Source organism: Carassius auratus, chromosome 28 (assembly GCF_003368295.1).
Source record: "Carassius auratus strain Wakin chromosome 28, ASM336829v1, whole genome shotgun sequence".
Classification (NCBI taxonomy): domain Eukaryota; kingdom Metazoa; phylum Chordata; class Actinopteri; order Cypriniformes; family Cyprinidae; genus Carassius; species Carassius auratus.
The window spans coordinates 16,252,576-16,279,555 of NC_039270.1; the positions used below are offsets into that span (position 1 = coordinate 16,252,576).

At 38.6% G+C, this 26,980-nt stretch overlaps 1 protein-coding gene across 4 annotated transcripts in view; it reads left to right on the forward strand.

The window, feature by feature from the left end:
- LOC113046993 (neuronal-specific septin-3-like) overlaps positions 1 to 26,980 on the forward strand; it is a 64,606-nt gene that overhangs the window by 27,487 nt on the left and 10,139 nt on the right. The window contains exons 1-3 of one of the 4 annotated variants that reach the window (XM_026208205.1): positions 2,236 to 2,373; positions 17,539 to 17,778; positions 23,818 to 23,946. In XM_026208205.1, the coding sequence (XP_026063990.1) occupies positions 17,583 to 17,778; positions 23,818 to 23,946 (325 nt within the window). In that variant the 5' untranslated portion in view covers positions 2,236 to 2,373; positions 17,539 to 17,582. Of the gene's footprint in view, positions 1 to 2,235; positions 2,374 to 8,887; positions 9,012 to 10,802; positions 11,040 to 17,538; positions 17,779 to 23,817; positions 23,947 to 26,980 lie in introns of those variants that run through there. The other 3 variants (XM_026208204.1, XM_026208202.1, XM_026208201.1) reach the window with 3 other exon arrangements.

A 26,980-nucleotide genomic window follows, 5' to 3' on the forward strand; every position in this document is an offset into this window, starting at 1 on the left:
TATCAGGCCATGAGTGTATACTCTACATACTAACTGAGTCTGGGTTGAAACGAACAGGAGTTCTAATTCTCACTGCTGTTAAGCACTATGTTTGATCCCTTATAGATGCCCGATCTCTAGTGACCCCTAAACAAACCCCACTCCACATCATGGGATAAGGGTGGGATTGTGAAATGCTGAGCTGGCAAGGCAGCTCGCCTGGAATGCTGTTCCCTTCATTTATGTCCCCCTGCAAATGAGAGGGTTAACTTACACATTAGCACAGATTAAGGGTACAAATGAGACCTTGTGTCACTAAATGGGGTCAAAAGAGGGGATAAGGGTGGAAAGGAAAGGGCGAACACCTTAGGGTACTAGGGAACTCTAGTTCTTTCTTTGCACATTAACCAGGCACATTTTGCTTCTTGCAAATGACTGATGCTTATTTTACTTACCATCTCCGATGTTATGAGGTGGAATGTGTACACGTCTATGTGTTTGTGTAATTATACTACAGTCAATTTATATTTTATTATATTGTTATATTATATTTTATATTTAAATATATATTTAAATCATGTATTAAGATATGTTTTGAACATGTATATGTTTTAAACATGAATATTGTATGTTTTCTTTTTTTCTTTTTATATTTTAAGGTGTTTAATAGTAATTTATTTGTTTATTATTATTATTATTATTATTATTTATTTGTAATGTTTTTTTTTTTTTTTCATTTTAACTGTAATTAGATTTTTTTATCTGTTGATTAAATGATCCAACAGTGTGACAGATGCAGTATGTGGCATTAGTGGTTTTCAGAAAAAAAAATTCCAGTCAGGTTCAAGTTGCAGTTAGACAAATCACAATTATTGTATAAGTATATTCCAGGAGTTTACATCTTCCAGAAGCAACTGTAAGTACGGCCCAATAGGGAAAAGCATTACTAGTTGCTACTGTGATGTCTATATACCCAGCCTTTGCTCTGGGCAGGGGTGGTGCTGCAGTCTCTATCTGAGTGTTTTCCTTCAGCTCTAAGCGACGTGCTGAGGCTCTCGCCCCGACCTGTTGGGTGTTTACGTGTTGACACTCGCTACGATGGGACTCCACATTCCTGGCAGAGGCCTTCTTGGAGTTGCCATGTTAGGAAAACACTATCTGACACCAAGGCGGTTTGCGAGACAACTCAACACACAACTTGAATACTCTGAGGTCTATACTGGCATAGATTCCAATGAAGAGTTGCGTAAATACACTCCATTTCAGATTTTTCTTGAAGACTTTAGTAAAAATAGGATGTCTGTGACACTTCCCTTTTTCAAACCAATTCCACGTTTGCAGACATTACTGGATATTTATATAAAATAACACTTATTTGTAGGTGGAAATATATAAAAAAAAACTTTTTGCATTCGGTAGTGATTAATTCAACAAGCGTTATGTGATTTTAACATGGGCACCTCCATAATGCAACTTGCTCCGTATTAAATAAAACTGCCTTTATTAGGTTACTGATTGGCTTTTGAATTATTTAAGGTGATTTTTTTGTAACACATAAAGCAACTTAATAGGAAAAATTCCTATTAAGTTGCTTTATGTGTTACAAAAAATCACCTTAAATAATTCAAAAGCCCAAAATCACATTGGAAATGTTTAATCTGTGAAGCCAAAACATTGTGTTGTAGATCTAGTGTAGAAGGTCAAAGTTCTAAGCCTTCTGGACCCACATTTTCCCCAGCCCGGATGAGGGGGAAAGGGGAAAGGTGATTTCCTCTTGGACAGCATGACAAGGCTTCCTGGAAGAGTCATCCCTCCCTAATAACAACTGCATCCTGCCCTGAAAATGAAACGAGGCTCTGTAGATCCACATATGTTGTGAAAACACACTCAGCCATTGTGACACCAACATGCTGTGCCGTCTTGAACCAGTGCTAAAGATGCAGCTATTATATTATCATAGTGATTAAGTTACTCAAGGGAGCAGGCAGGAATAATTATAGAGACACCTTGTGTTTATTGATGGTTTTCTTAATGTCATTGGGTATGCTATAATGACTGAAGGATGATAGCACAACTAATACTATTACAGGCCATTAAACAAACACAAATACAGAGGGAGAGAATATGAAAGTGATTGCTGATCGTGTGTGTGTGTGTGTGTGTCTGTGTGTGTTTTTCTCCTAAATACATCCTCTTGGCAAGAATCCAAGAGTGAACGGTTAATGCAAAGAAAGCAAAATAGAAAGTGAAAAAAGAGAAGTGTGTGAGGGCGGTTTTGTGCATTGTGCGCTTGTACTGTATGCAATCGTTTTTGCTAGTTTTGGAAACCGTGTCCTATCAGGAGCAGCAGCTGTCAGGGCAGGACACGACTCGGCTCTTTGGGCACTGTTGATGGTAAGTTGACTTTGTCATCCTTATTAAGCTTAATCACCGGCTGTTACTTGGAAGCATTTGTTTACCTCAAAGCGGCACAATGTGGAGGTGTGGAGCATATATTTACCACCTCAGATTAACAGGAGACTGTCAAACAATGACAGCTTCTATTCTGACCACTGGAACAAATGATGTTGAACTATTTCACTTACTTTATTTGATAGAAAATGACTTGCTGCAGACTGATAGATGATTGATATGTAAGTAGGCTGATAGGTAGTATTAAGTTAGTTGCTTTGTTTATTTTTTCGTTTAAATTAGTTGGTTAGTCAGTCTGATGTGTAGTTAGTGAGTTGGTTTGTTGGTAGTTAGTATATCGAGCTAAATTGTTAAAATGCCTGACCAAACCATGATTCAAACCAATGTGCTTAGCTAAGTTTAGTTTAGTTCTTATTAGTTAGTTAGTAGCCCAACACAGATCATTATGGGGTCTGTCCTGTCCCTTTATTTATTATTAATTTAAACCAGTTAGTAAGTTAACTGGTTATTTTTATTTAGTTGGTTGTTTGCTTAGTGTAGTTTAGATTAGTTGGTTAATCAGTTTGATGTATAGTTGGTCAGTTGGTTTATTAAATGGCTAGTAAGTTTGTTAGTTTAGTTCTTTAGTATGTTGGTTAGTCAATTTTATGTTTAGTTAGTTGGTTTAGATTTAGTTGGTAGGTTGGCGGGGTAGTTAGTTTAGTTTGCTGGTTAGTCTGTTTGATGTTTAGTTAGTTAGTTTGTACTTAGTTGGTTTGTTAGTTAGCTAGTTAGTTTAGCTGTTTAGTTTGTTGGTTAGTCAATCTGAAGCTTAGTTGGTTTATATTTAGTTTGTTTGTAGTTTGTTTGTGCACTAGCTAGTTTAGTTTGTTGTTTAGTCAATTTGATGCTTAGTAAGTCAGTTGGTTCGTACTTTGTTTGTTTTGGTAGTAAGCTATTTAGTTTGTTAGTTTAGTTAAGTAGTTAAGTTTGTTGGTTAGTCAGTTTGATGTACAGCCATGGCCAAACGTTCTGAGAATTACACAAATATTAATTTTCACATTGTCTGCTGCTTTAGTGTTTTTAGATCTTTTTGTCAGGTGTTACTATGGTATACTTAAGTATAGTAAAGTGCTTGCAACGATTACATTTTTGAATCGTGATTAATCGCACGATTACCTGTGATTAATTGCATTGTTATGCACAAAATTAATAATGCATTCAAAAGTAGTGTATTGTGCGCATTTTTCATTTAAACGTACTGCTATATAAACAAGAGTGCAATAACATTTGGTTTGCAAACACTTTAAACAAATAAGTTTGCGTGATGATCTGTTGTGAAAAAAGAATTCTCCATTTCTTGTCTCCCAACATTTCTTAAAGCTATGTTGCTGCTGCTGTTTTTCTTCCACTGACCTCAACACATGCCTTGCTCTCTCATTGGCTGTAGCTTGTCGAGACACCTGAAAAGATGTGATGTCGAGTCGGCCGACCATTCCAGATATTCAGCATGCTAGATATTCATTTGGTGTTTGCGATGCGTCAATGGGCCTCTTTGACATGTTGTTGAGTAGTTCCCACGTAAAGGTTGGTGAGCTTCAATCACCTGCTGATTTTCCCCCGATCACAGCCCGAAACGTCGGCGAGTTTGTTAACTTAAAATCTTGTAGTGTGAACTTTAGTTATCACTTTTTTAAGCTTTTTTCCCAGATGCCCAAAACAGTATGAAACGGGATTCAACAGAGAAAAAAGATTTTACCCCAGTCCTCAGCAGTCCAATCCCTGCACCTTGTGCAGAATATCAATCTGTCCCTGAGAGAAGTGGCTTCTTTGCTGCCCTGCTTGACACCAGGCAATCCTCCAAAAGTTTTCACCTCACTGTGCGTGCAGATGCGTTCACACCTGCCTGCTGCCAATCCTGAGCAAGCTCTGCACTTGTGGTTCCCCGATCCTGCTGCAGAATCAAATTTAGGATATGGTCCTGGCGCTTGCTGGACTTTCTTTAGTGCCCTGGAGCCTTATTCACAGCAATTGCCCCTTTCCCCTTGAAGTTCTTGATGATCTGATTAATTGTTGATTTAGGAGCTATCTTACTAGCAACATTATCCTTGCCATGTGAATCGCTTTTTGTGCAAAGCAATGATGACTGCACATGTTTCCTTGCAGGTAACCATGGTTAACAGAGGAATAACAAGGATTTCAAGCAACACCCTCCTTTTAAAGCTTCCATTCTGTTATTCTAACTCAATTAGGATGACAGAGTAATCTCCAGCATTGTCCTCATCAACACTCTCACCTGTGTTAATGAGAGAATAGTTCATCAGTCGTCCGTGAGGGCCTAGCGCACTGTTTGGTGTTTATTTTATCATTAAAGTTTTGATTTAAAGGTCCGCAGGTTTCCGCCTCCTTTTTCCCTTGATTCTGGAGTTTTTATATTGTTACTGTATCACTTATTAAAGTAAAACATCCATGCTTTTGGATTTAAATTTAACAAAGCATGCAAACAAACAGCTTTCTTTTATCATGTTAATTTTGTGACCGCGCTAGTTCCAGTGACTTATTTCTTATTCGTTTTCTGATAACTTCCCTTTGTTGGTGAAATTATGTGGTTGTGAGACATTGTTTCTAAGAGGCAGGTAAAGGGGGGTTTTAGTGAAGCGAAGCGGAGCTTCTGGCCCGGCGGTTGAAGCACAGGGCTTTTTTGGTCCCAGTGCTACATGTCCGAGGCTATTAACACTGCACAGCCCGTTTAAAGCACTCGCTCGCACTGGCCCAACAGTGGAAAAGTGGCTACTGGTATGATGTCATCTGGTCTTTTTGTGGCAAGGCTGAAATGCAATTGCAATTCATCTGATCGCTCTTCATAACATTCTGGAGTATATGCAAATTACAATTATAACAACTGAGGCAGGAGACTTTATATTTGTGCCATTCTCAAAACTTTTGGTCAAGGCTGTATAATTAGTCAGTTGGTTTGTGCTTAGATGTTTTTTTTTTGTTAGCTGGTTAGTTAGTTGTTTAGTTTTTTGACTAGTCAGTTTGATGTTTATTTAGTTGGTTTGTATTTAGTTGGTTTGTTAACGAGCTAGTTTTTAGTTTAGTTTAGTTTAGTTTTAGGTTAAGTTTAGTTTATATAAGATGTAACATTACAATGAATTTACCTTTATATATTTGTAAAAACCCGATTCCAAAAAAGTTGGGACACTGTACAAATTGTGAATAAAAACAGAATGTAATGATGTGGAAGTTTCAAATTTAAATATTTTATTCAAAATACAACATAGATGACATATCAAATGTTTAAACTGAGAAAATGTATCATTTTAAGGGGAAAATAAGTTGATTGTAAATTTCATGGCATCAACACATCTCAAAAAAGTTGGGACAAGGCCATGTTTACCACTGCGTGGTGTCCCCTCTTCTTTTTATAACAGTCTGCAAACGTCTGGGGACTGAGGAGACACGTGGCTCAAGTTTAGGAATAGGAATGTTGTCCCATTCTTGTCTTATACAGGCTTCTAGTTGCTCAACTGTCTTAGGTCTTTATGATGCACCAAATGTTTTCTGTGGGTGAAAGATCTGGACTGCAGGCTGGCCATTTCAGTACCCGTATCCTCCTTCTACACAGCCATGATGTTGTAATTGATGCAGTATGTGATCTGGCATTGTCATGATGGAAAATGCAAGGTCTTTCCTGAAAAAGACGATGTATTGTTCTAGAACGATACATATATTGAAGACATATATTGTTCTAGAACGTGGATATACCTTTCAGCATTGATGGTGCCTTTCCAGATGTGTAAGCTGCCCATGCCATACGCACTCATGCAACCCCATACCATCAGAGATGGAGGCTTCTGAACTGAGTGCTGATAACAACTTGGGTTGTCCTTGTCTTCTTTAGTCCGGATGACATGGCGTCCCAGTTTAAATAAGCCTTGGCCCAGAGAAAACAACTGCACATCTGGATCATGTTTAGATATGGCTTCCTTTTTGACCTTATAGAGTTTTAGCTAGCAACGGCGAAAGGCGCAGTGAATTGTGTTCATCGACAGTGTTTTCTAGAAAAATTGGTCCTCAAACTGTTTCTTATATGTACATTTAACTTTTCAGGCCTCTTATTGCTACCTGTCCCAACTTTTTTGGAATGTGTAGCTCTCATGAAATCCAAAATGAGCCAATATTTGGCATGGCATTCCAACATGTCTCACTTTCAACATATGCTGTTTTATAACAAAGTTCGGGAGGAACAGTCGCAGTTCATTAACCTGATTAACACAAGTGGAGACCAATCAGTAATCAACTCATGACAAGGTATAAATAACAGCAGAACCTATCTCTGTTCATTGACAGTTTTCAGCATCCCTCCTCCACCCCATTTCTCCTCACTTATAGATCCATCTACTCTTACCACAACCGGGGGGAGTACTCTGGGTTCGGGCCACATCCCGAGCTCGGAGCCCTCCACCCGGACAGCACGCCAAATACGCATAAACTTACGGTATTAATATACGTAGATGTGAACTCGTGAATTGATATGTTATCTATATTCTATTGTGAATTAAATATAAGTTTACGAGATTTGTACATTATTCCATTCCTTTTTTTACTCACAATTTGTACAGTGTCACAACTTTTTTGTTATTGGGTTTGTAGTATCAAGGAGAGCATCTAATGCAGAAATGTATTTTAATCCCATTATATAGATGCAAACTAAAGGAACTTTTTAAGGGCCCAGTTCACATTTGGTAGAAACTTGTTGTTCTGTAATACTTTTCTCTTCTGGTAATTCTCAGTAGAAAATCCAGCTGTGCATCAGCTCAGTTTAGAAGGCGCTCTAACAGATGTCCGGCAGTTGGCCATTGTCCTCTCGCTCTGTCCTCACCTGTCCCTCCCACTATGTGTGGAAGACACTGAGAACGCACCAGAGGATGGGGTCAAACTTCAGAGTCCTTCTCTTTCGTCTGCCATGTCCTTTTAAGTTTGCTTGGATTAGGATGAGGTTAAGATGCTTTAATTGAATTAACCCCTTGAATCCCACACAAGCAAAAGCTGGAGTAAAGACCAGCAGCTTTCTCACGGTGTGTGGCGACACATCTTCATAGTAACCCGATACTTCCAGTCTCTTTGGGGAGGTTACCCTGGCAACAGTATGAATGAACTGACAGCATCTGTGCGTACATGTGCTTTTTATTAAAGAGGAGCAGTAATGGAGACATTTAGTGGCAATTCACTGTCCCTTGTGGCACAGCAAACGCACACTTCCTCCCCCTCTCTTCCTCTTCCTATCTTGCCTTTTTACTCAACCATATCAACATCCGTAAAAATCAACATCTGTTTAGACAACCTCTATGTTTGTACCACCAAATGGTTTATGAATTTAAAGGAATAGCTCAGTCAGAAATGTAATTTATTAAATATTCACTCTCATGTTGTTACAAAGTTGAAACTCGTCCATACAGTGTTGTTTTGGACCCTATCGACTTTCATTATATGGTCAAAGACAGTTTTCAAAATATCTTCAAAAAAGCTCAGAGGAATAAAATCCATACAGGTTTGGAATGACACAAGAGTGAGTACACAGTTTTGGGTGAACTATCTCTCAGTAAGCAATCCTTGTCATGCAGTGGCCCAGAATTATTTTAAGTGTATCTTATCATACATAGATTTCCAGAGTGTGTGGACTCGAATAGAGGAAGATGTATTAGTCATCAGATAATGACCTGGAATGACCAGAACAATGTGGCAGTGGAGAGCACTTTGTAGGAAACTCCATTAACAAACCGCAGTCAGTTAATTAGCTGTAGACGCAGCCGAGCATACAGACCCTGCATGTGGCTCGGAGCTTTGCGAAAGGCTTTTAGATGAAAGTGATGAATTGCTGTCATTGGGCTTGTTCTATACTTTATCAAATGATTAAATATTGAATGTAAAATAGACAGCTCTCGCCGCATGCAAAGGTCATCTTCCGATTGCCACATTAATCAAAATGCTTTTTCCTGTCAGCGGTGACGAGAGAATTCCCAAAACAGCAGAGATGCGCCGTGTGGTGATATGCTGCAGGCACAAGTGTATATATGTGTGTGTGTGTGAGGTTAGACACTGTAGGATGGGAATTTGCTCTTTCTGGAAGCTTCCACGGCTTCTCTTAGTTCATTTCGTACCGGATTTCCATTCACGCATCCCAGCATATTGTATTCTATTCACAAGGATTGCATTTCCATTTTTCTACTTTACCTGTCTGGGATTGTGAAAGACATTTCCTCGTATCTCAAGGGTGGGATTTTAACAGAGACTTGCGCTGATGACATAAGGAAAATGGATAAACATCCATCCCACTCTTGAGAAACACTCTTATTTAGGTAACCATGGCGATAACAGAGCTTGAGGAACTCCTTTTCTTTTGTGTGGCATAAAACTAGTTAAAATACAACCAGGAAGAGAGAGGCCCAAAGGCAAGGAAATGCATCACCCTCGGAGTGCTGTCTGTGGTTATGCTATGACACACCCTCACACACACACACACACAGGCGTGTTAGACTCACACATTCTCGTAACTGACATCCTGAACAGTTCGCAATTCTCTCTCTGACAGCACATGGGGCAGGGCAGCTGCTCCAGGATCCCACTTATCTGTTAAGGTAAAAGACTGATTTCTGTTAATATTTTACTATACCAATGTCTCTGCTGGAATGTTTCTAGTTTGTGTAATCTACTTACTAGCTGTCATTTGTCGAATGCAACTGGTTATGGTTTGCAATAGGCCTATTTGTTGTATTGAGCTGTAGAAACATGTTGTGGTTTTGTCATTGGCTGGTGTGTTATGAGGGGAAGTGTGAGTGTGTTGTTTTGGGGCCTCACTATGATACATCAGCCGTCTATTGAATGTCAAACAAAGGAACATTATTGTGATTCAAACATAAAACCATGCTCACAGCGTCTCAGCATGGGTTTGACCTGCACACACACACACACACACTTTCTTTCAGTCAAAGGCATTTTCACACTCTCTCATGGCTAGCTGTTTTGAAAAAGGCCCATCCTTACATGGGTGTATTCAGCGGTCTCCTTGACTTTAATTTATATGAGGTGGACTTCATTTTATGGAGAGCATAAAGACTAAACACTTAGATTTTGTGATAAGTCAGAATGACAGTTCGAGAGTGAGAAAAACACACTTCCTCAGTGAAACTGTGCAGAGATGCTTTACCTCCTCACGTTTGAACAGATCTGGAGGGGAGTCCTTAAAGAGATAGTTCACCCAAAAAAATCAATTCTGTTATTATCTGCCCATGTCGTTTCAAACCTGTGTCACTTTCTTCATTCAAATGTAAAGGGTTTTTATTATTATTATTATTATTTATTTATTTATTTTTGTAAGAATATTATTGCCACTCTTTTCAGTTCAATAATAGTGAATAGGGACAGAGGATGTCAAGGTAAAAAAAAAAAAAAAAAGTATCTAAGCATTCCAAGCTGTAAGATAGTTTGGTGTGAGGCAAAAGACTAGAATTTGAGAAGTTGGGATAAACAAATCATTCTTTTGAGTAATATTTTCAGTGAATCATTTGCTTCATTTCCCATTTGGCCTTAATGATTCATTTATTGCAAAATGTTCTCCTCAAATCCATCCCCCTGACTCAACGATCAGGTCGCAGTGTTTAAAAACCAACTGGATTATAAATAAAGGACAGCTTACATTTCAATCTGGCCATTATAAAATATTGCTCTTGAAGACTTGAATATACTGCTAGGATCATACAAACTACTTTTATGATTGATGATTTTTTTTTTTTTACAATGTTGAAATAACCTAAAGGTTCGAAAATGACAGAATTTTCATTTTTGAGTGAACTGTCCCTTCAAGTTCACACATGGTTTTCCATTAAATCCATTTTATTAAAATCTGTGTATAGTTTTTGAAGAACAGCTAAAATTATAACTGTTCAAATGAAAACATACCAATGTTTTTAACCAGTGATATCTGGCTTGCTGTGCACTAATAATATGTATCCATGCTGCTTTTTCTGTAAATGGTAAACTACCAGCTCGTTGTCAGAATAAAAACCACTCACATCTGACTGACCATTTTCACGTCTTTTAACAGCAATCCACAGCCTAAACAGCCCAGCGTGACAGCAAAGACAGGCACTTATTATTACCAGCACTGAACGAGTAACTGCGATTTGCTTTTCTTTTTCTCTCAGATGAGCGAGTCTGTGGATGCCAACTATTCAAAGAAGCACTAAAAATTCTCCTAATTGATTTTATGGGTCAATTACGTATTTTTCTCATTGTGTGGTCAGCAGGGGAGCCTGGGCCGGGCGACTGACAGCAGCCTTACTAGTGTGCAAATGAGTTTGAGAGAGATGCAGGGGGAGGAGGAAGGGTGGATGGGAGAAGTCCTCTTTTGGATTAGTGGAAGCTTCTTGGCGATCTGCATGTGAATGAGCATGAGCAGCTTTAGCCGTTACCCCTGCGCTTTTTCTCCATAGCGAGGGAGAGACACACTGAGAGAGGGGGAGAAGTGCATGGGCAGTTACACAGAGCACAAAGCAGAAGTTTAGGGACAAGTCTTGAGGTACATCACAGTTGCGGACTGTCTGGTGTGGGCCGCGGGGTCTTTAGTAGGGAAAGCGGAGTGGACAGAGCTTTGTGAATGAGAGAAGGTAAGAATCTCTTTTTTTATCCCATGGGCTTTGCGTGTGTCTCAGCTTCACTGCCCCTCTGATAACAATGGAACCAAGAGCAATGGAGCACTTCAACAGTGCCAAAAGGGGGAAGGGAGAGTCTCATGGCTGCCCGAGAGGACACTTTTCTAAAATCATGTCTTCAAAGGTGGCTTGTTTTGCTCTATTTTTGTAATTTCAGACATTTTCAGGCAGGAAGGAATTGAGGGTTGACACGCTCTGATGTTTGAAACCTGGTTACGGTTATTGGTTACCCCTTTTCAAGATGCAACAGGCGTGTTTGCCATTTGCAGCAAGTATAATCAAAAGCTCACTCTCTCATACAAGACCATTTGAGTCACTTCCTCTTGTGTGATGCAACATTTTAGAAGTATACTTTTGAAGTTTTACTAATTTGTGATGAAAATGAACAGGAAGTTGACACAGAGAGCCTAAGAGTCCAAAATGGTGCCATGATGAGGTTCAGATGTAAGGTATTTTTTGTGGTATTGTTGACTAGCATGGATAAAATGTGTTTTACATGGTCCTGGGACTGATTAGTTTTAGCATTTTGTGTTGGAGTTTTCCAGCATTTGAACTAGATTAGTGCTGAGTAACTGTAATTGGCATAAAAATTAGCAATAAGCTAGTGTATGACAGTAAACGCTGTTCTTTATTGCTAGCTACAGAAAGCTGTGGCTAAATTTAAGCAAAATCTGTGCAGAGTCACATAAAACACAACACAGGCCTCAGAAACTTTTACAGCAATTATCAATGCTTAATATTAACACGCACTATTGATAGTTCTCTTTCTCTCTTTCATTATCGGCCAAATAGGTCTACACTGTATTTTTAGAGATACTGCTGTGGTTTAAAATTCACATTGTGATGATATTTCCCATATGGGAAGAGGTTATGAGACAAAACAATGGCATGTAACATCCATTATTTTGAGCTGTAGATCAGATGTTAGCATTTAGCAGTTAGCACAACATATCTGAACATCTTTAAAGTGTAAAATGGGTGGTCGTTTAGCACTGCATTCTTTCTTTTTTTGCCTCTGTGGGTCTTTGTGATTCTCACGGGAAAATGGAGGTGACTTTATTATAAAATTAGATGTGTTTTTTGGTTTCTATTTCCTAGTTTCCTGTCATAGATCTGTTCATGACCACATTGGGCATTTGTGTGATTACACCACAGATTTAGTTGTAAATCATCTTGACATTTACCATTTTTGTTGCTTTATATATAACCCTATATCTCAAAATTGGTTTTAGTGCAGTTTGACACATCTAGTTGTACTTGCCCAGGTCTCCGACTCAGCTAATCAAAACAATATTGAGATGATTTTTATTATTTCACTGAAGTATGAGTTAAAATACACATATTTATGGTTTGGTGCCAATAAATGAATACTTGAGCCTTACTGATGGGGTTATGAGGGGGAAAAGTGCAAAAAGTTTTGAGAAACTAACTTTTTTTTTTATATCTGAGGTGCTTTGTACTAAGTAAGAGTGAGTTTTGTTTTCTCGCTGTGTGCTGCTGTGTTTCTTAGTCATGTCAAATGAAGATGGGCCACATCTGTGAACAGTTTTATTATTAAAGAACAAGAACAGACACTGAGCAAACCTGCAGACAGATCTGCTTTTATTTAAACTCAATATGCATGGTTTTTATTAAAAAGTTCCAACTTTCGAGCCCTTTTCTCTCACTCTGTTTGCTTTTCTCAAGCCTTTGGACGACTTTATGTCTCCCCTCTCAATCTCCAAGCATGGCTTTATTTGTCAGCTTCTATTAACAGGCAGACAGCATCAAATAAATAAATCTGCCAATCCACAGTCTGGCTGTCTCCTCTCCCTTTTGCATAAGCTTTGCTTTCTTACTTCAAACTTTGTGCGTCCAACAGTAACAACACATACTTTTCATATCACACAAAGTTCAAAATCAGAAATGTACTTGCTTCACCTCAAGTCAATGCAGTCTTGTGTAGATCCTCATGTGCTGGATCGCTTGAATGTAGTGTTAGTTAGGGAATAAGAAGCCTAGGATTAGTTCCATTTTGGTGTTTGGAGGACGTAAGCTATATTTATAGCTGATTAAGTCTTCTGGACCAACAGACGTGATCCTCAGTTCACAAAGGTTGTCTCAGCTAATCAAACGCAGCACAGGCTGCATGCTGATTTCTTACACGTAGTTATTGACTCTCTAAAATGAACATGAATCAGCTTCTGCATGTGCCATGCAATGTTTCAACTCTTAAGCCAATATAATTGGACAGTATGACTCAGCAAGATTTAGGGTTGTGGCCAGGCCGAAGTCACAGCATGAGAAAGTCTTAAGAAGTTGTGAGAAAACCATATTGGGGTGAATAACATCTTTACAGCCTCTAGCAGAAACACACCAACACTTGCAGGAATATTAATACCAAGGAAAATTAAGAAGGCATCAATTTGTGCCTGAGGTGGACGATTATATAATCATATTAGTTGTAAACAACTCATGGTGGAGCTTGTCTTGAATGGATTGTTCAGCCCAAAAATAAACAATTCTTCCAGCATTGTGGCAAAAACGGTTAAAACACTCTAGAAATAACCTATTCTTGGAAGTTATACAAATGTGTAATAACATGAAGGTGATTTGACAAAATTTGGGGGTGAACTATCCCTTGAAGATAAATTCTATTGTTATGGTGTACTTTGCATACTTGTGTTAATGACATTTAGTTGACCTGTTAATGGGACACACTCGTGTGTATGAAGCAATCAGAGCGTCATGTTGGGTGCAGCTCACAGTCACTGCCATTAGCAATGCATAATAAAGGATAGCAGACCTGGCATTTCCTGGGGGTCATTTTACAGTCCCATGTTTTCATACACAAATGAGCTGATTTGAACACAGACACACACACTTTGGTGTTGGCAGAGTTATTAAGCTCGTCTTCTCATATTTGAGATCCCTTGTTATATGCTAGATCTTCTTATATTGTGACTGCACAATTATAAAATTGTCGATCATAAATGTCAATTACTCCCTTGAAATTATTAATTGCGTTTATTACTATTTACACTGATATTCAATGTTGGGGAAGTTACTTTTAAAAGTAATGCATTACAATAATCCGTTACTCCCTAAAAAAGTAACTAATACATCACTTTTTATGGAAGGTAATGCATTACATTACTTTTGCGTTACTTTTTAAATCATGGCAGGGCTTGCTTTTTTGTTATTTTTATATAAAAAGTTGTATTTTTGTCAAATGTAAAAGTGAAAAGGAGTAAGCCTCAGGGAGAAGGAAAATGAAATTCATTGTCTGTACAGTAGAATGGAGAAGAAGAACGTTCAACACACATAAGCAATAAAAAAAGAAGTGCAAATGTGTATCTAGACTAATTTTTGCTTATTAGTATAGTTTAACTGGATCATCGAAGGTCAGCAGAAAAGACATTGGTTAATAAAAAAAGATTAAATGAGAGATGCAAGTCAGACTACGCCGCAGCCTGCACGTACTGTGCACAACCTCCGGCGAGTGTTGATGCAGAAGTATAAATCAGCCTTTACTCTTGACTTTCTCTCAACATGCGGACAGGAGAACTGTCAATCATTAATTGGGGAAAAAAGTGACTGAAGTTACTTATTTGAAAAAGTAACTCCAATATTTTCTTGAAAATTAAAAATAAATGCATTACTTTACTAGTTACTTGAAAAAAGTAATCAGATTATCTAATTTGCATTACTTGTAATGCGTAGCCCCCAACATGGCTGATGTTTTAAATAGTTTTACACAATTGTTTGAAGCAACGCTCGACCAATTGAGCTACAGAAACACTTAATTAAAACAGTGGGAAACCCCCTTAAGATAATCTGTAGAAAAAATATATTCACACACATCTTAAGCCTGCAGAATAATGCAAGTGGTCCTTTTCTCTGTAATCATGCCTTTGAATAATTACAGTTAAACAATTTGTTGTGACTGAACAATTTGTTGTGACTGGAGTATTGTCTCCACCAGGACAACTTCAGGGGTTATCAGGGGGGTTGTTACCAATCCTCTTATAAACAGAGCTGTCTCAAGATAGTAGCCAAATGGTACAAACTACAGTAAATGGATAAGAAAAAAAAAACATTAGCCCAGTAGCACTATCCAGCCCCTGCTGCTGCTGTGCTCAGACGGGGCATCCTCCGGCCGAGCCAGATGACAGGTGTGTGTGCCTCAGTAGTTAACCAGTGCCGTGTGAACTGCTGTCTCTGTGTTGGCCGCTCTCGCAAGTCAACTCAATTGAGCTGAACAAACTGACGCTCCGGCAGCAAACCAATTTCTGCTCTGGGTTGCTGTTTTTTCACTGCTGACATTATGTTGAATGAAGTTCAATGCACATTGGTGGTACTTTACATATCCATTTCCATTTTGTGAATGCAGAGTAAACCTTAAGATTAAATCAACCTCAACCTGACCCTCATATCGAGCATTAACAAATGAATCTAATGCCTCATTTCAGCCTAGGATGGAAGCACAATTATGGACAATTCTCAATTCTTCGTTTCCATTATTTCAATTCCCCATCTGAATCGATTTGCGCCTCACCTACATTTGCGTCCTGTCAGTCATCATGATGTGTATTAATCTTCACCTGCATGCTCAGAGCATGCTCACAGCGGCACAACTCTCTGGCTCATAAACAAGCCTGGCAAAAAATAAAAATCTTTTCCTCAAATGAATTGAAGCGGTGAATTAGGCATTTGTGCAAGAACATAATATGTCAGGAAACGTGGGCGCAGATGTAATAGAATGCCAGTGTAAAAATGCTTGAAGGAAACTAACCTTACCTGGTCTAGGGCTTTTTTCTGCTTCCCCATTCAATAATAATAGTAATGAAAATGTAAACAGTTCTGTTATTTTGTTAAAATAAAATACAAATATTCAATGAAAAACTTCTACTCAAATCTGAAATTAAAATAAAGCTAAATAGAAAAATAAAAAACAACAAAAATGGCTAATACAACAACAAAAGTACTAATATTTTAGCTAAACGTATTAAAATATAATATTATAATATATATATATATTCACTTTAATAAAATAAGTTTTAGCTAAAATATATATATTACTAAATAGCTCATAATAATACTATATAATTTAAATGAAGACTTAATTGTATTATTAAAATAATTATAATTTTATATTTTTTACACACTTTTTCATTTAATTTTTTTAATGTGATTCATTTAATGCCATTCTACAGTGTTTGGTCTGTAATTTTTAGGTTTCAGAAGGGTCCCTTGATATGCTGAGTTATATTGCCAAAGCCTTTCTGATGCAAGCTGCGAGGACTCATTTGGGACTGAGATTTTTCTAAAGAAATATGTGTAGTCTAATATTTGTTTAAGGGCTTCCTGAGAGGATACTGTACTGTATCTTCTATATGTTAAAGGTGTCATATGATGTTTTTAAAAAAAATATATAATTATAACACCATGTATTTGGAATATGTTGACATGCTTTTTTTTCAAATACTGTACATTATTGTAGGTCCTCTATGCCCTGCCTATCTCAAACTCATTGTTTTCTACAAAGTCCCTCCTTCTGACAAGCGCAGTCTGCTCTGATTGGCCAACTGACCCAGTGCATTGTGATTGGCTGAACACCGCTTGCACTCGTCAGAAATGTAAAGCCCCTTTCCATAATCGTGGGCTTCCTCTTTCAAAATAAATGTAAAGACAGTTAATAATGTCCTTAGTTTTACCGTCAGTTCAAGCCTGAAAGAGGAACAGAGTCGCGTGACAGACACAGTGATGAAGCTCGGATGTGTTTTCAGTACACAAGACACAGACGGTTAAGACAGCTGACTCCACTGTGTGACCTCGTCTCTCTCTCTCTCACACACACACGCAGACACACACACACACATACAATGCGCTAAACTCTGCATTTGAACATTCAATAGGAAAAACTTAAACTAATAACAAAAAATACTTCCAGTAGCTGATTCAAAAGCGCCAGATTGTTATATCAAAGTCAGAAGTACCTCCTCTCCTAATTTCACGAAACAGGTTGTTCATTAAATGCATTGCTGTTCTGTTGTAAGTAATCTTAAAGATTCCTAAATGCATCACTTTCAGAAGGTCAAATAAAGTGCTTTTGCTTTCGTCTAGATACACACAGCATCTCCCTGACATGGCTGCTTTAACACTAACTGTGGTTACCTAAACCACGCCTTCTTTCTTTGCGTGAACATTTGTCTGGCATTACGCAAATATTTCCACATAGTGACATAGACATGTGGGGGCGGGTTTGAATGAGCTGTTTTAGGGGGGCGTGGCAGAGTCTACATTTTTATAAAGAATATCTTGTTGTTTTAAATGATAAAGACTTTAATCTTTGAAACTTTACAGATCTTATTTAAGCACCGAGAGCTTGTAAGAATCCAAAACGAAAGAAAAAACTAAAATCGCATCATATGAACCCTTTAACTAATGGGTGTCTCTTTCTCTCTCTCGGCAGACACAGCACAGGAGCAGGGCCTGGATCTGGAGCCACCTGTCCAGATGGAGGAGGAGATGGAGGTGATGGAGGAGAGAGTGGTGGAGATAGAACATCCTCTGCCATGCCTCAGTGAATCTGACACACAAGGCATTATCAAGGGCAGAGATCTTTTCGGATATGTCGGCATTGAGGCAGTGCTGGACCAGATGAGACGCAAAACCATGAAGGCTGGCTTTGAATTTAACATCATGGTGGTTGGTAAGTGGAACATTGCTCTGACTTTAACTGAATTTTGAATGTGTTTTTAAGCAGGATATGTCCAGTTACTTATACAGAACAGAAAAATACAAAGCCCTCCAAACTGGTTCAGCAAAGTACACAGAAACTTTGAATTTCAAACGACATGCATAACGGCTCTGTCTAAACGACTTCACACCTCTTGTTTTCTCTGTGCTCAATGTGTGAACTTTAACTTGTTTTGTCTCATGAGCTTAGTTGAGATGGGGACGATTTAGCCAAGACTGCAGAGATGAAAATAGAACAGACTTGAGGTGTCAAATCAGGTAAAAAGTCACAAACATCAACAGTGGTTGTCTATGGTGGGGGCAGAAAGACTGTTCAGCCTCTGACAGGAAGCACAGATAGGTGAAGAGGAAATCGTACCATCGCCTGTTAAGGGAACTGTTTAAAAACTCATCTCCTTTCAGAGACTGTTGTTCACTTGGTAAAATAGTGTATTTGTTAAAGGTGGATTCTGTCTGTCTTGAAAGAGCTTGTTATAAACAAACATTACTTGTGTAGAAAAAAATTATGGGTGATATAGTCAAATTGTATTGCAATATTTTTCAATATATATAATATGCATGTGGTGGCTCTGACATGAGACCATCACTTAAATATAATATCATTTTATTTATAAACAACAAAATCACATTGCATGATATGTTTGCATAGATGCATTAAATTGATCAAACTGACAAACACTTATATTGTTACAACGATTTCTATTCCAAACGAAAGCCAATTTTTTAATTCATGAAAAAAATAATACTGATATACAGAAATCTAAAAATGTCATTAAATGTTGTATAAGGTAATGATATATTGTATTGTTTCTTTAATCAGCACATTGATTTCTGAAGGATCATGTGACACTGAAGACAGGAGTAATGACAGCTGAAAATCCAGCTCTGTAAATAAAATAGAACAGAGATCTGTTATCTTTTTATTTTTATGAATTTCATGAGAAGACTGTATTTTCTTATAAGTCTTAAGTCACAGATTTTATGCCAGGTTACCTGCTAGTGCTGTACTCTGCCGGCTCAGTAGAGCTCGCTGGTATTAACTGTCCTGGGCAGTTTCTGGACATCTGCCTGATTCAAACTGGCCACCTTATTCAAGCCTGACCAATCAGAGCGCTGGAACCCCCCAAACCCCCCTGAGCGTCTAGCAAGAGAGGGGGGTGTTGGCTGAGTGTGGGCCTTACCTAATTAAATGGCAAGGGCTATTGTTGTGTTGTCTGTGTGCTGGGAGGCAGGACCAGGCTGGATCCAAATGTGGCTCGGTGTGTTCCCCAACTGGGCCAGCCAAGGGGATTTATGATGGTCGCAGCATCACAAATTCAAGGCCATGCAGCTCTCCAGTGAGAGCCATTCTACTTTTTCACTTTTTTCATTCCTCTGTTTTTTAAACCGAGCTGCCAGGTTTTCCTCACTCCCTTGCTTGTGCTTTCTCTCCCCGTGGTGGCTCCTCCATGGTGGTAATAGAAAGGACATTTTGCCAAATCCTTCAAAGGCTGCGAGTCTCACAGAGAAACCCAGTATCAGCCGCTGTTCCGCAGCGATGTCAGCAAAACAAATTAAAGCTGAAGTGTGTAGTTTCTGCACCACTGAGTTCACCACTAGCTCTCCAAACTGTTCTTCCAAAACGGTCCTGCAACCCTGTTCCCATCTGTCATTGTTTGGACACTCGGGTAGACCCAGCCCAGGACCATTTGGCTTCCTTTTAAGTAATGAAAATTACTACAGCACTACAGCAGTCTCATTACCATCTGAAAGGACAAGTGTGGTGATTTTAAACCAGCTTTGTATTGTTACAATGTCAGCAGTACATATAAATATGTGTACTTTTTCCCTATGCCACCTGTTTTGTCAGCAAAACACTGTATCTTAACTGTTAAACTATGGATCGTACTTCTGCAGTTCTGTATTCCCACCCACAGACAGTTGGCTCAAGCCCAGAGCATAATGGTTGTCGAAGTTTCCCTATCTTTTTTTGGCAAAAGGAAACACCACATCCCTTTTTTGTATTCATGTAGCACTTTTTCCCCCTTCCTTCTGCATAGAAAGCAGAGTTTTATTAAATGCCGGTTTTTATTATAGACATTTAAAAAAATATTTCAAACATTTGTCCAAATAACCATTTGATTGGAAATGATGCACAGTAAAAAATACTTTTAAGATATTTTAAAAGCAATATCATATTAAAAAAATATATAGATATTGCATTGGTTTGTTTGAATATATATATATATTTATTTTTACACTTATGACTTATAAATCGTGACTTGGTTTATGAAATGATCCACACCCATGATCCACACTCACAAAAATAGACTTCTTATAGTGTTTTATTTTACATTAATCACCAATAGGACAAAACATTTCAGCTCAAAGCCTTTTTCTCCCTTCCTATTGGTGATTAATATAAAATTAAACACTAAAAGAAGAATTTTCTTTGTCAGTGTGAATCATGGTTTTTATATTTGAAAAAAATAGATTGATGCACAAAAATTAAATATTGTATGAAAAAAAAGAGTGCAGTGCAAACAGCTTTATGAATTATGACTTAAAGGAACTGTATGTAGTATTGACACAGAGTGGTTGAACTAGGTATTGCAGTCCAAATTCAAAATATTGGAATATTTTTTTTTTTTTAAATATTTTTTCACACGGCCCCTCCTCCTCAGACGTGACGCACATGCAGGTTGCCAGATTGACTACAACAACAGGAATGAGTGCGCTTGACGATGAATGAAATCGCTCTGAGTTTTCCGCCAACTGGCAACCCGGGGTGCTTAAATACAATTGGGTAAACTTGCAGTGGGCGGCTTTCACAAACCAAAACAAAGACCAACATTCTGAACAGGAACACACATTTTCAAAGGAGAGTAACTGACTGTAGCATTGTTTTTCAGATAAACAAGTATGTTAACTTAGCATGTTTCTTAAATATCTGCAAACATGTTATGGTATTTTTATGTCCAAAACTTACATACAGCACCTTTAAATCAGTCTTAAACATGAAAACAAATTTAATTCATTTTCATATTTAAAGACTGAACGTCTAGCTTTGGGTTTTAATGTGATGTTTATCTAACAAAAGGAAAAGATTAAAAATCTTTCTCTTTTTTTTTAATCAAATAAACCCCTGAAAAAAGTAGCCATGGTTGAAGAAACACTGACTGAAACACTCGACAAATACACTTCAGCTTTAAAAATGATCCACTCAAAGTGTGTGTGAATGATATTATGACAAAAACAGTCTTCACCTGTTCTCATTTTGACCATTTGGATTCTTCCTCTCTATCCAGAGCAGCTTGAAACCTGTTTGATGGGGAGCAGATCAGAGGCATGTTAAAGCAGATCAGTATTGTGATGAATTCTGCAGAGCGAACACGGCTCTGTTCCAGTGCTAACTCCCAAAAAAGCTGCCTCTGTAACATTCGGCCTGTGAAAGTTTCTTCCTTGCCTCAGTGAACTGTGGAGGTTACAGTGTTTGTGTTGTAGTAGGTATGGTGGTGCACTCCATGCCTGCTACTCTGGACATACATCAAAGGTGAACCGCTCTCTCCCTTTACCGGTAGAGACAGGCATGGAAATGCTAGTAGTAAAAAATGGAGCAAGAAAGATCTGACTCACTTTCGATGCACTGTAAAGCTATTGACAGATCATTTGATTTGCCCCTTTCAAAGGACTTTAATTCTGGACATGGAATGTTTGTATTGAAAACATATTATGGTTTATGTACAGTACGTCTTCTGTTTGTGTATTTTCTTGTTTCCCTGGCAGTGCATTGTAGAACACAAGGGCAGGGGTTCTGACAAGGGTGTGTTTGGGAACTCTAGCATGTATTAGCTAGCATGACATGACAGCGAATGCAAACTTGACAAGATACAGGAAGAGGAGGAATTGTGCGAAAGCAAGATATACACAACAGGATGAAGTCGCAGCAACGGAGGAAACTCTACAGGATGAGTTTGGTGGGCTATGCTCGCTTGTCCACATTTCCCTGCCCTGGGGTGCTCTTATCCAAGAGTCGCACACACATATGGTAGCACTTGGAGTCTGTTGGTCTGTGTAGTTTGTCCTCGGTTGTAAAGGTCAGGACCTTTTCGTAGCCTGAGGACTTAAACTACTACGAGTCTCCCAGTTTCCCATAAGTCAAGTAGCAGTCGTCTCCCAAATACGAGCTTAGCATATTGTGACATTTTTAATGCAGTCAATACATTCAGCTTTGTTGTCAACCCTCAAGCCAAGGGGGCTTTGTAGATACTGTGTTCAAAGAAAAGCTTTGCAAACCGTGCTTCAAAGTGTCTCAGAGGCGATGTGTTTTCACCATTTGAAATGCTTTTGAGAAATCAACTGGAGTTAAACACATATGACACTGGTGAAATTGCAACCTGCATTTGTTGGAGTTTCATGTGGTTGTGGTTAAATGACAAGCTGTTACAACACCGCGTTTCTGGGCGAGTGTGTCAATGCATGACTCACCTGACTGGGTCTAGCCTTTATTCTTTTCACATTATCTCGGCACGGGGGCTTTTATGAGGTCAGTTAATGTTCGGTTGCTTTAATGGCTCTCTCCCATACATTATTCTTCCACTGATGCAGACACTGTACTAAAATACTCTAAATAGTGTCACTGCTGAATATACAGCTTGCAACAAAGCACGACCGAAGCACTCCTTTTGCAAAATAAAATAATCTATAAGCCAGATCTTTCTAGTAAATCAAAAATATACAGCATGACAGGTAAAGGCTGAATCATGAATGGATGAGTCGGTTCTTGTTAGTGAATCAAAAATATGCAGTGCAATCAGTGTAGTCTGATTTCCAAAGGCATGTGACTCATATGAAGGTTTTTGTCAAAATTTTTTTACTCTTGTAGCCTAAATCACTGTAGTTGCTGACTAGTTGTTAAAAAAAATAATTCAAATTAAGAAATGTCATCATAAATTGGCAATGGATTTGCATTTCTTTTTCCAATTATTTCTTTCTAAATGGTATAGAATAAGAGTCATTTTTCAAACCTCTTGTTCCCATCCCCATAGAACAGGTATGGTTTATGTGACCACACTGAAATCTTCAGGAGGCCCTGCTTTACTCAGGCATTGTCTGAACTGGTAAATCATATAGGCCCAGGAGGACACACAACTTGCGTTGTCAGTTCCTCATAAATTTGACGTCAACTGCCTCCCATGGTAAGAGGCCATGGCATAAATCCATCAAAGCCTCTGCTGAGGTGGACAATGATAAAGGGGCCAGATCTCCCCGGCTCCGTCGTCTGTCTCTGTCAGATCGTTTCAGCCATTGACACTTCCCGAGGCAGCCAGGCCTCTCAACAGGTAGAAACGGAGCGCTGAGAGCGATTAGCACATTCCCCACCCCTGCCCTGTGAACGGGAAGCTGACCAGTGGGCCCAAGGGTCCCTCTGTGCGAGACCGAACACACACTGCCCATCATCAGCACTCAATACTAAGCGGCTCACGTTAACAGAGCACATGTCCTTTGAAGCAATGAAGGTGGCCCCATAGATTTACTCTTATTTGTGTGAATTGAGATGGCCTTGATAAGGCTCCCTCTCTGGTAATAGCTTCCTCCCTCTGATCTGATCTCCGTGAGGACTAGCGTGAAAGAGTCATTAAGTGGAAAAGCTCCCCAAAGCTCCCGGCGGCGTGGTGTTGTCAGTGTGTTTGGACACCCACCAGATAAGATGCTAAAGCACTTTGCCTTGGCTTGAACTGGTCCTATTACATCACCGATGATTTGCAGTATCAAGGGCTTATGTAAACCCCGGAGGCCTGCGCGGCCTGGTCATGTGATACTTTATGACCTCAATTTTATGTGTGCCATCTTATCTGTGTGCAGTAATAAAGTTTTATCCCCCCCTGCTAATGGTAAGCAAAGGTCGTCCTGCAAATAAACGTGCCCGGGGTCTGCTACATATGCAGTTAATTGTGCTTTACTGCAGTTTACAAACAAAAGTCATTAAGTCTGTTCTCGTTCTCATTGACAGGTCAGAGCGGTCTGGGGAAGTCGACGCTTGTAAACACACTCTTCAAGTCCAAGGTCAGCAGGAAGTCCTGCACTCCTAATTATGAGGAGAAGATCTCGAAAACTGTCCACCTGCAATCAGTCAGCCACAGTGAGTATTGAGCGCCTCTTTCTTCACAGCTACGACATCACACACCCGTCCGTCACACCCAAGAGGTCAAGGTTTGGCTAGTTTGCACAGCCTGTTTGCCCCTGCTGGTAATATCATAACTGCAGCATTTGGACCCAGTAAACGTCTCTGAACATTTATGGTCTTTCAATATTGTGCTTTTACCCCGAATAGCCACTAAAGGGCATTTTGTCAATACATTTGTCCCAAATTATGTACGTCCTCTATATACAGTGCTATCTAGTGTATTCATTTCATGGAATGTTCAAGTCCTCCTGCGAAGTTTATGTTTATGAGTTGGGAAGTCGTAATTAAATCATGTGTATTCAGATGACTTAGCTCGATGCAAGATGGCAAGACACTCTTTTTTTGCTTTATGTTTTTGGTCACATTTTATTGGACCCTCCTGGTCTAATTATCATTATTAACTGACTATTAACTGTGTTAACTATGACTTTTGCCTCAATAAACTCCTAATTACTGCTAAATAACAGCTCATTAATTGTTAAGTTTAGGTATTGGGTAGAATTAAGAATGAAAAATATGGTCATGGAGATGTGCTTTATAAGTACTAATAAACAGCCATTATGCTAGTAATAAGCATGCTAATAATTAAAAAGTTAGTAGTGAGAATTGGTCCCTAATATAAACTATTACGATGCTTTCATTTAGTTTATGAAGGTGTTGTAAACTGGTGTTATGTATTTTATGGTAATTGTATGATACAATCATATTTTGTACATGCAACTATATTGTAAATAATATGCACCATGTAAAGAGAAGTAGAATACCTAACCGGTTTTTATTAGAATTAGCATTTTTTCCCACTCAATTTAAAAGACAAGATGCTTCGAACCAATCTGATGTGTTACCATTTAGCCCCTCCTCTTCTTCTACATAGGGAAATAATGCAACTGATGAGTGCGCACAATGCCCACACTTATTTTGTATTTGAGGAATTGTACACTTAGTGTCCTATGCCTCCCAGGAATTTTTTTTATTTTTTTTATTGGACTCTCACTATTCTACGGTATTGGTACAAACCACACATGGTGTTTCACATCAGTAAGATGACGTGTTACAGTGTTGGCCTGAGTGACTTCTGAAAGGATGAAGGGATTAAAGAAGAATGACATTTAGACAGGACAAACTGGAGGCAGCTCAGTGTTTTGTAGGGTTTGACTTGGAAAAGGGCCAGAGTGATCGGAGCATGTGCTCTGAAAGGAAAAAGAAATTAAAAAGCCTGCAAAGGGGACGGATTAGGAGAGATCAATCACACAACTTCAACTGCTGAGATCAGGCCACGGCTGTCATTATGAGCTCTCTTTCAGAGAGAATGACAGAGGAAGAATGCGCAGGGGATGTGCTTTATCCCACTGGTCAGGAGATGACTGCTGCTCTAATAGAGGCCAACACTTAAACAAGGCGTCTGGCTCAGCTGAGTGAATGAATTGGTTGATTGAGCAATGTGGCGTCTCGGTCTTGCATACTTCCTCCAGAGTAACAATCAACAGAGGCTTGGGTTCTTCTATCAAAACAGGAAGGTGTGATTTTGTGGAGATGTGTAGAATTAAGTTTAATTTGGGCTTGTTTTGGCAATGAAGCAAAGCTTGTTTCAAAGGTTTCTGATGGCTGTAACATCTGCCACTTTGCTTTTGATGTAAACTATGAATCGTTTTACTGATTTTCTTGACTCTACATGAGGATCATATACTTGATTATATTCCTAAGAGAAAAATGTCATGATAAAATTGGCAATAAATGTTGGCACTGGGATTGATAACCTGGTAATTGTTTTAATCTTGTGGTTTCATCACAATACTTTAGTCAACATAAAAAATAAAACTCTCAAATTTAAATAAATTGTTAGCATTTTAAATTTAAATACAGCGGTTTTAGGTATCATAACATTATAATGTATAATTTGGATGAAATAGATGTTCACTTTGAAGCTGAAATCTTAGCTGAAGATTTAGCTACGTTTAACACTGTTATTAAAGTAAGCATGGAAATGTCATAACTGGATGCTCATGTTCATCCGCCTTTTGAATGCAATACACACTAGAAAATGTATCACAATACAGAAGAAAAGACCGGATGTTCCATCAATTTCATCTACGCTTAATTATTTTAATTTTTTTTACATTTTTATTTTATTTTAAAGATAAACTATGAGTGAGCATTAAGCCCAAAGTATACTTGTCTTTTGACATAAGCATACAGCATAGCCTTTTGAAGTATACTCCATTTGATTGTATGTGCGAACAATGTAAAAATATGGGAAATGATCGTGTACAATACAAACAGATCAGTTACATAGACCATCTCCAAAACCATGTAAGCAGCTATGCAAGAGATGCACGTACATTCAAACATCCCTCATACGGCAATGAAAAAGCAATGAATCTCTATTTTGCTTTTGGCGACGCCTTTTCGTTGGAAAGAGGCGTGAAAGGCAGATGCCGTATCAAACTTCACTAGTCCTTTAAATTAATGTATTGTTTGTGTGTGTGTGTGTGTGTGTTTGCTTGCCCTCAGTAGTTAGAGTAGTCGCACCCAGCTATCCGTCTTCATTTCTCATTTTAGACTGTCTGACAAGGGTCTAACAAACATAAAATTTTATAGTGGTCCTCTGTCTCTTATGTTCAGAAATAGCTCGGTAGGACAAGTAAAGAAATTGTGCTAACTTTCAATGGGTTTCAAAGGCCACTACGACTACAAACTGTAGACTAACTAATAAAATGTATACGCTATTGCGCTGTTATCTAATTAGCCCTGCTATTTTCATTTGGGTCAGAAGTTTTCGGAGTTACCCATGTTGTCTAGTTTAACCACAAATCTGCCCTTAAATAGAATGACCTACAAATTAGCATTTCATAAGCATGCTTCCGCTTGTAGTTTTGAGTGTCAGTCATTTGCTGTGCAAAGTCCTTTGCTGGGCTGGGTCATTAGCGTAGCCTGCTATGTTAATTTCCATGGTTCCTAGCTGACAGCAGAAATGTATGAAGACCGCTGA